This window comes from Cottoperca gobio, chromosome 21, assembly GCF_900634415.1.
Source record: "Cottoperca gobio chromosome 21, fCotGob3.1, whole genome shotgun sequence".
NCBI classification, from domain to species: Eukaryota; Metazoa; Chordata; class Actinopteri; order Perciformes; family Bovichtidae; genus Cottoperca; species Cottoperca gobio.
In genome coordinates this window covers 8,511,753-8,521,752 of record NC_041375.1, presented here as the reverse complement: position 1 = coordinate 8,521,752, position 10,000 = coordinate 8,511,753, and the positions used below count along the sequence as shown (strand labels likewise).

General features: G+C 41.3%; 1 protein-coding gene across 1 annotated transcript in view; it reads left to right on the top strand.

Moving 5' to 3' along the window:
• Window positions 1-10,000, top strand: part of LOC115026262 (partitioning defective 3 homolog B-like) — a 234,807-nt gene that overhangs the window by 151,864 nt on the left and 72,943 nt on the right. Inside the window, 2 exon segments of the mRNA XM_029459004.1 lie at window positions 6,318-6,428; window positions 6,814-7,200. Of these exon segments, the coding sequence (XP_029314864.1) occupies window positions 6,318-6,428; window positions 6,814-7,200 (498 nt within the window).

Sequence of the window (10,000 nt, the reverse complement as noted above, 5' to 3'; positions counted from 1 at the left end):
ACATGGTAATCTATGAGGTGAGATTGGGAATGTTTAAGGTCTATCCGAACCAAAAAGGCGCTGCAGTTGCCGGTGCGTCATGTTTATGTGAATGTTGTAAAGTATGTGTAAATGCTGTTCATTTTCAGATTTAAAATAGTGTGAATTTATGAGAATCTATGGTAATAAATGCATGGTAGCCTGCTTGGTTATAATGGTGCACTGCTGTATTTCGTGCATGCGTATGTATGTGTTTCTGTTCGTGTGTCCGTGTCTGCTGACCGTCGGCTGAAGGATCCACTGAAGTTATGTTTACCTTAACAAAACTTTAAACTCAAGGAGCCACCCAATTGGAGAATGCCGCCGCCATATGAATACGTATGAATAAGGAAAGAAAGCAGAGAAACTTAAGGTTACAATTAGAGCCCCATCATTTCCTTTGAGCATTGAGTCCGCTCTCTTTCTTTACCTCTCATTGAGCCGTATAATTACACTCTCTGCCATATTTGCCTCTTTATTTCCCGTCTTTCTCCTCTCGGCTCTCTCCAGCTGGCCATAATGCGACACCCCTGTTAGACTTTAAGTGCTCCATCGTTCTGACTTCTCGTAGATGGATGTGATTGTTACTGGGCATTGATAATTAGCAAGGATATGTATTTTTTTCCCCTTCTCATTATTCCCAGAACAAGATTAGGCATCATAGAAACATGATGTCACTATTTAGCAGTGCAATGCTGTAGACACATATAGAAAGAGGACACAAAATTGCAAAATAAAGGATAATAAGGAAAAATAAATGAATACCAAAAATAAACCGTTAAGAAGAGATTGATATCTGATAATCCAGCCACTTATAGCACTTTTGATTAGCTAGCATTTAAGCTGCGTAGCAAACAAACAGTATGGTGTCACGTTTAGGTGAAGACAACGTGAAATATTTTATGCAAAGAAGTTGTTTCAATCTCTTTATGTCGGTAAAACCCTGTCATTGTTTCATAATTAGAGAGCACATGCTTGAAAGGAGGGGGGAGGACCCACAAGCTGCCAATCAAACATCATGACAGAAAGTCATTGAAGTGTCATGCACCGATGTCATGCCTGCCAATCATCTGTGAGTGTTTGCGAGTGTGTCTGTGTATGTGTGTGTATGTGTGTGTTTGCAATTGTATGTGTGCTTCCTTACAGTGTCTCTGTGTGTATGTGTGCGAGTGTGTGTTTGTGTGTGTGTGTGTGTGTGTGTTTCCGTCTCCATGTGTTTCCATGCTTGTTATCGGCGCACACGTGTCAATCATCCATTCCCTCAGGGATCCACTTGCCAATGATAGCAAAGGGAGGCGTGTCTATGGAGTGGAGAGGGAGGGAGTGAGAGAAGAGCAGAAGAATAGGTGAAGTGAGAGTCACAGATGTTTGCACTCGTTGTCTGCTCGTTTGTCACCGGCTTTTTGTCCTCAGGAACTATTCAGACGCACAAGTGTGGAACAACCCCTCTGCTCACTGTTCACTATTCAAAATGGCATGTGTGTGTGTGTGTGTGTATCTCGTAGTTATTTGTTGTGGGGACCTGTCTTAGTTTTAGACCTATTTGAACCATTTAATGTCATGCTGGCAAGTTGTCACATCTAAACAATGTTTTGGTGTAAGGTCAAGATTAGAGTCAGTGTAGGTTAATTTATGGGTTAAGGTTATGCGTAGGGTTAGGGTGATCGACAAAACATCCAAAACTGTTAGGAACACAAAGCGTGGTGAGAAAATGTGTCAGGTCCTCAGGCTCCTACCAAGAGTGGGGGGAAATTCTTTTTTCAAAATTAGGATTCCCCTTTATTACCTTTGAACCCATCATTCTGCTGCTTTCCTCCCATCATCAATACATGTGTGCCTATGCACAGTAACTTCTTTCTTGTGTATTCTGGTTAAAGATAAACCAATAAACCATTTTTAGATAACCAAGCGATCATCAATAGCGACCACAATGTTTTATTTTCACTCAAGCTAGATAAAAAAAAATAATGCAGCCTGCAAAACTCCACTGCGCCCTACAATTGTCCTTGGTTTGGTTGCCAATGAAAGGATTCAATTTGTTCAAGATGATGTCACAGCATCATGTAGCGTCGCTATGGTGATCACCACTTGCCGTGGAAAACAAAAATGAGCAAAGGACCTGGTCCCAAAAGTCCAGTCCAGTCGAACGATGCAGTGGGATTTAGGCATTAGTTATGCCCAAAATGACACCGCAGTCTTTCTGCACGTCTGCGTTGTTGGAATATGCGAAAGAGTTTATGAGATATCGGGGGTGACGACAGAGTTCATACTCTGATGGACTGTCGCGCTGAAATGAAGCTGATCTTTTAAGCTCAAGGAGACTGGCTGGGAACAGAGTGAGGAGTAGAAGTAATTATGTAGAAGTCTTTTAGTAGTACATATTGTTTACTTACAACTGCTTGGCTGCTCAATAAAATCAAACATGAAAGAAGCAATAATACCCAAAGAAACTTTTTTTCTCTCCAGTCAGATACGGATGGTTGTTTTCTCCAGCCTACCTTTTCCTACACAGATGGAGGCTTTAAGAAACCTCTGCATATATGTCTCATTAAATCTTTCTCGCATGCAAATGAGTAGCCATACACCTTCCATACAGATTCTGGTGTTTGGTCATGAATATTCATCATTCTGTTCCCACTAATGGCAGAACAAGAGGTAATGTGATCCTCCTAACTGGCTGTTAATCAGCTGTTCTTACTCCGATATCTCTCGTGAAATTAGTCTCAAGCGATAATGTCGTAACTTGTACATTTTAAAAAGCCTTCTGGAAGCGCAGCCTACGTGTGCGAGCATGTGTGTATGATGTGTCTTTAATTTACAGGTTTGAATTTTTGTGCTTCTCCATTTTCATCATAGACAAAAGATATATATATATATATATATATATATATATATATAAAAAAGTAATACATTTGTCAATAAAACAACTTGAAAATGACTGTCCATCCCCTCTAAGTTTGTAAATGTGCACTGTGGTGACACTTTGCCAATAGTTTGTGGTTTAACTGATCATTCAAAGGACTGACATGAAAAGGAAGTTGCTGACAGACAGAAGTGATACCGACAACAATGAAAGAAACTAATTATGTTTTTGCTGTCCGATTCATAGAGAAGCAAAAGGTCAAACGTGGGACATCATGAGACAAGCCAATGCGCTTCCTGTTTACTTCAATGTTCTTGTTCTCTTTTCATATGCGTGCACGTACAATGGCAAATACACTGACATCCGAGCATGTCGCCTCACACGATAGCCCAGTAGTAACACTATAAGAGGCTCTGGAAGGAGAGAGGGAAAAGGCCTGATTAAGCTGCAGGTGAGCATTAGTGTTGTACATGATTGTATACCCTCCATATCTCACTCACTGTTCTTTTCCCTTCCATTTGCTTCTAAATGTAGGTAGATCAAACAAAGGTACAGATGTTCTCTTGTTTACTATAATCGCTCGTGTTCGTCTTCACTGTGGAACTCGGCCCGTTGGAGAAAGCGCCCCCACAAATGAATACAGGGATGTAGGGAGTTAGAGAATTAAGGAATGAAAGAACAGATGATGGAAATATAATAACAATGTATTGTGTGTCCAGAAGGCGTATAACACATGCTGTATATATGGCTCCAAAGCTATATACAGTATTTTGTCCAATGCCCCCGCGTTCTTTTCCAAAGCACTTCTGGATGCTTAAAAGTCAGATTTTCTCTCGCTCTGTATCTCTTCCAAGTAATACAAACAACCTGAAACCTGTCTTATCCCAAATTCCTTTTTCGTCTCTTCACTTTATGTTTAAAAGCGAGAGAAGGGGACAGGGAGGAAAGCATAGAGGAGAGGAGAGGATGTCGGAGGTTAAGTGCTGAGAGAGAAGTGTTTGATAGCAAGGGGCGACATGCCGAACGAGGCGGCGAGATGAAGGGGTGAAGGCGAGCTAAGCTATGGATAGGAAAAGAACAGAAACGAGGTTAATGAGAGGAAGGGGGGTAAAAGAATAAGGAAAAGGTAAAAAGGAAGGGAGGTGAAAGGGGTAAGTGAGAGAAGGAGAGAGAGTTGAAGGAAAGGGTAAGCCTGCAAGTAGGTAGGTATCAGTAATTAGAGCAAGGCTTGTCCCTTGTGAGGCAAATGCTCACTCACACTGTTAATGCACACCCACGGTTATGGCCCTCCCTTCCCCATCGAGCCCTCCTCACTCGGGCGGTGAATATGCTTCTTTACCTCCTTTTCCATGTTAAGCCTTTCAAAGAAACAAATGACCTCAGTGTACATTCTTTCAGCAACGCACAGGCTAAACTACACAACAGTCACACATACAATCACACACTTTGAATGGACCATGAATGTTGTTTTAAATAATGCACAAACAGGTATAGTGATACTTCAAAAGCATCAGCAGCAGTGGGTAGCGGAAGTGTAAACCAGAGGGTGATACATCAATACATTCAGCTGATAAATAAAACATAAGGCGTGTTATAAGGTCACGGTTTGCACATGTTGGAGATATTAACTATTTAGCAGTTTTGACTGGCTCAATTAACCATATCCTCACCGTGTAGCTGCTGGGGTGTAAAGTTTAATGAGCTTCAATGAGAGGAGAAGCTTCTTCTTATTTTACTTTTTTTTTGCGTCAGCGTGTTAGCAGGCTATTCATGCTTATGACATGTTTGGCCTCTGAAGGGCTTTTTCTAACTATATATAGATCAAGCCTTTTGTCAGCAATTTTTTTTCTTAAAACCTGTTTTTAAAACATTTAAAAATGTCATTCATCATTCACTATAAATGTTTTTTTCTTTCACACCATGTATCTCCATACACTCGAGGGGTAATACTTGTTAACTGTATTGTTCTCCCTACAGACAGAGATGCGTCCCACTTTCAGAAATCTGTTCATAGTATTTTTCTTCTTCTTCTTCTTCTTCTTCTTCTTCTTCTTCTTCTTCTTCTTCTTCTTCTTCTTCTTCTTCTTCTTCTTCTTCTTCTTCATGTTTTCACGTCTTTGCAGCTCTTGTTTTTTTATTTTCTCTGGCGCCACAACACCAGGACAAATGCCTTGTATGTGAAAACTTTTTTGGCAAAAAAACTATCATTATCCTTTCACATTTAGCCATGAAGTTTACTCAAGTGTGTGTATGTGCGTACGTGCATGTGTGTGTGAGCCACGGTCTTGTCCAGGTAATGACTTGTGCAGTGTCCAGTAGTGCTGAGTATGCTGTTGATGCTGACCGCACACAAACTGTATTGACTGGTGTGGTTTGAGTATTGATATGTGGCCACTTAAAAGCCTCTCTTAGTCTATTGTGTGTATGCCATCTTTTAATTTAGATTAGGCTTTACAGAGTGCAATAGCCAGCCTCCTTCTAATTTATTGAACTACTCATCCACTATTCCACTGTTCATTGCATTGCATCGCAACACTAACCTATACACATAGACCTTCATATAGCCACTCTATATTTTATTTGTCCAACTACCTATTTGAAATATTGATTTACCTATTCATCTATTCACCTTTAATACCTGCATTCTTTGCATGTTCTAGTTCTAGTATGGAGTTTAAATGATTTGTATAGAGAGGCATAGTCCTTCCCGTTCCAGTGGATCTTATTTCACAATAATATGTACGTTAGTTAACGCCCTTTTAAATTGACAACGGCACAATTCAAACAGGATCAAAAAAGTATTTGTCTCTCGCCGTTGACTACCGTACTCATTCTTTTCAATCAACAAGCAAGGGGAGGGACTTTGCCTCTCTATTCTAAAAACTATCTCAAAGAGGAAAGCATGAGAAGAAGGGACAGGGACCCCAGGAACTTAAGTTCTGGAAACATTGTATTGTAAATGTGGCCTCCCTATAACGTCAGCTGCATGGCAGCGCTAGCAAAAGTTTAACAGCAGCAGCAGTGAAGGCTGAAGGGTTGTGTTTGTGGTGGCATTTGTAAGCGTATAAGCCGCAGTGTGATATAGCTGTATTTGTCTGTATTTCTTGCCTTGTATGTGTGTCTGTGAGGGAAAGAATGGAGCAGTTCATTTGGTCCTTAAACTGAGTCACAGCCTGCTCTTGCACTGAATAACGCAGTGTACAGGTATGTATCTGTATTCATGCCACTGTGTGAGCATGAGCATGATTTCGGCCTGCATGCTTATTGTAAGAACGGTGTTAATGTGGTGTTTGTCCCTCATCTGCTTCCACAGTACCACATCATGCCGAAGGCTGTTGAAATCCCCATACAGAATTATTATATTATCATTTTCTCTACTGCACTGTCTCTTTCTCATTGTGTCTTTCTGTCTGTGTCACTTCCTTTCTCTGTCCAGATTCGGGAAGAAAAAAGAAGAGAAGAAGGAGGCAAAAGCAGCTCTGCAGCGACAGAAGTCAGACGTCCTGAGTGATCATGAGTTTGAGAGGATGAAAGACGAGAGGGAAAGGTTGGGAGCTTTGATGATGATGATGATGATGATGATGCTTTGTGCTGACATACAGACTCAGATACTGAGTATATTCACATACAACTTTTTCTTGTCTTTTCTCATTGAGGAAAATCATGTAACCATCTTTTATTTTCCTCCCAGATGATTGTTCACTTATATTTCTCACGGAACACATTAACACCACTGCATTATCCTTCGGTCTCTCTATCCCTCTCTACTGCATGCTTGTCATTCCTGAGCTCCATACTAATTGTGTAAAGTGTTTGTTTAAAGTCATTTCTTTGAGGTTGCCCTTGCTGTCATTATTAGTCCACTCATCGAAATCATCAGTGTTTTAATGATGTTTCTAGATATCTCAACTGGCTCTCCGTCCGTCTTTCAGGATCGAGGCAGGGCATCCTGAGCTGCGAGAGCACCGGCCCGGACACCAGCAAGGTGGTGGCGGCGGCGGCGGCGGGTCGGCGTATCCAGATTTTGAAGATGACGACACAGACCCGAACTATGCCCGAATACAGTCCTTCAGGGACCGAGATATGGGTTCAATGCCGCAGCCACTGTCGCAGTCACCTCCCTATAGTACAATTCAGCACGCCCATGCCGGCGCCCCTTCCCCCCAAGGCCCTTCTGCCTTTCCTGGGCATGGAAATCATGGTAACGACCCTGGAGCCATCCCTGATGACGACCCCATTGATAGGCTGTACGCCAAAGTCAATAAACCAAGAGGAGCTGGAAGTACGTCTCCTCCTGTCTCTGCTTCTGCCAATGAAAGGTAAGGACCCAGGACCTTCTCAGGATCAACTTATAAGAGTCTGAAAAAAGCTCTGCTCACTTGCTTAGAGGGCGGTAGGTTTTTCATCGAAGCAATAAAGGTTTGGTGAAGTAGTTTGACACACAGTGGCATGATTGGTATAATTTGATCAATTCTTCAGTGTTAAATTTAATTTCACCTTATAAATGAATCTTATAAAGTACACGTTTCTTCCTGAAGCTAGACCTGGGCTGGAAGCTCCCAGGTTCCACCAAGCTTTCTTCCTCCACCCCTCTCACTTTTACAGTACAGTATTGTTTTGCTGATGCTTCATTATTCTCCCTTTCTTTTCCCATCACCTGTCTAAATGCTTGTGTGTGTGTGTGTGTGTGTGTGTGTGTGTGTGTGTGTGTGTGTGTGTGTGTGTGTGTGTGTGTGTGAGAGAGAACAAGAGACAAAAAGGAAAGATTGAATTGTTTGTGCTTGCTTTGAGCTTCAGTTTGAGCGCTTGTGTTCTACCGTGCCCACTGACATGTATATAGTGTGTGTGTCTGTGTGTGTGTGTGTGTGTGCGTGTGTGTGTGTTGTGTGTATCCCAAAGAAATATCACCGCAGGGCTCAATGTGTTCCTCTCGGCTCCACAATCCTCACTCCTTACCTTTATTATCAGTCAGTCACAGCTCACTTACTTTTGAATATATCTACCCGTACAGATATTCCCACACACAGACACACCCACCTTATTTCTGTAGCTGTCTTCATGCGAGGAAGTAAAGCTGTTTGATGGACAGTTCCAGGCTTCACAGAGATGTTTTCTGACACTGTGTTCCTCAAATTGTTTCCTCCCTGCATAAATAGTGTATATGCATGGAAAGTCAATCTCTTCTTTTTTGACCTTGGCTTGTAGGGTATACTTCTTTAGTAAAGTTCAGCATTGTTTTAGCCATTCAAAGACATTGATGTAAAAGCAGGGCCAGGTTCTAATAATACTTTGTTCAAGGGCTTTCTGCAAATTCCTTATAGAGTCGAGGCAGAGCAGTCGGAGGACATCAGTAGACAGTACACACTCAAACGTGCACATGAATTAGATAAATAACATAAGTGTTTAGTTTATTTGATAGAAGAGCACCTGTTCAAAGTGAAAAGTGAGTTGAGAATATAAAAAATATAAAAGATCTAGAAAAAACAAGAACACTTTGAATTGTTCCTTCCTTAAAAGAAGTAAAACAAGTCTAAGAATGTCTTGATTTTGGAAACCATTATCCATGGCCACAGCAGTCCTTGCAGATAGTGCTATTCATCTATCATCACTTCCTGAAACCTGATGATGCAGACAGAAGCAAGTCCAGGTATTGGCTGACAGTAATCGATGGTGCCAAAAAAAGAAGGCAGTTGTGTCAGCGGTAGTTGTGTGTGTGCGTGACTCGCTGTTACTGTGCACTAAGGGAGGCCAGAGCATGTGGGAGACGGAGATAAACAAAATCACTGAGGACTCTATTCCATCAACACCTCTGCGTGTGTGTGTGTGTGTGTGTGTGTGTGTGTGTGTGTGTGTGTGTGTGTGTGTGTGTGTGTGTGTGAGGACTGAAAATAAGATTTGATAGATTCCTGTTAGAAAGCAAGTCCTGGATATTAAAAATGGCTCAAAAAGCTAAACAACTAAACAGACCCTGCCTTGTCCTTGATACTGTTGGATAAAGATGATACTTTAGGGGCTGAAACCCCATCGGCTGCCCTGTCTGACTAAAACTCTCCACTGGAAACCATGAGTGCGGCTCAATGACCAAATAACCAGTTTGCTGAGTCAGCGGAAATGGTAATAACCTTTTAGTAGGTCTTAGTTCAAAAAAGAAAATGTCAGCTGCAATATTCAGTACAACACTTCACAATTAAAATATATTGCTGCATTAAGGAGTTGATATCTTCTTAATAATTACCACCGCCAAGCAGTGTTGCCAAACTGGCGACTTTCTCGCTAAATCAACTTTCCAAACCTTCTTAGCGACTTTGTTTTGTCGAAAGCTACTAGCGACAAATCTAGCAACTTTTTCTGGTGTTTTGGAGACTCTGACGTGAAGCACGTATCGTCCTGCAGTTACTGTCCTCAATGAGCAAAGGCTGGTTGAAGCTGTTGTATTGGAGATGATACACGGGCATACTGCCTGTATTATAAGGCTGATTTCTACGACAAACTTTGTGATTATAAAAAACACACGACAACTCAAAAACATACTCAAAAGGCAAAGCCTTATAACAGTTCCACGCAATGCAAGCCGCCATTAATGAGTAAAAACATTGACTGCAAAAGAAATCAAAAAACAAGAATCAACAAAAGAAAATCAATTTGTAGTTCTAAAGGAGTGTTTTAGTCACTTTTTGTCTCCCCCACGACGTTATTCCTCTCCTACAGCGCCCATTACTATTACATGCAAATGAGACATTATGCAAATTAGGCGATGGCGTCATTTAGCGACTTTTAGGACAGCCAATAGCTACTTTCCTTACTGAGGAGTTGGCAACACTGCCGCCAAGGAGGTTATGTTTTCAGTGTGGTTTGTCTGTTTCTCAGATTATTTGTGCACAACCTATATACAGTAGATCAATTTGGCACATATGTTAATTCAGATAAATAAGAAGCATATGAACATACAAGCTATAGATTAATATACGATACAATATCCAATAGCAGAAATAACATCCAAATTGCAAATATCTGCCTTTTTAGCTGCCAATCTCTGAAAGTTTTTAGATAATTAAAAACAACCAAGGCACAAGTCAAAGGCAGTCCGGGCCCAAGGCTGTTTCCACGTGTGACTTTAGA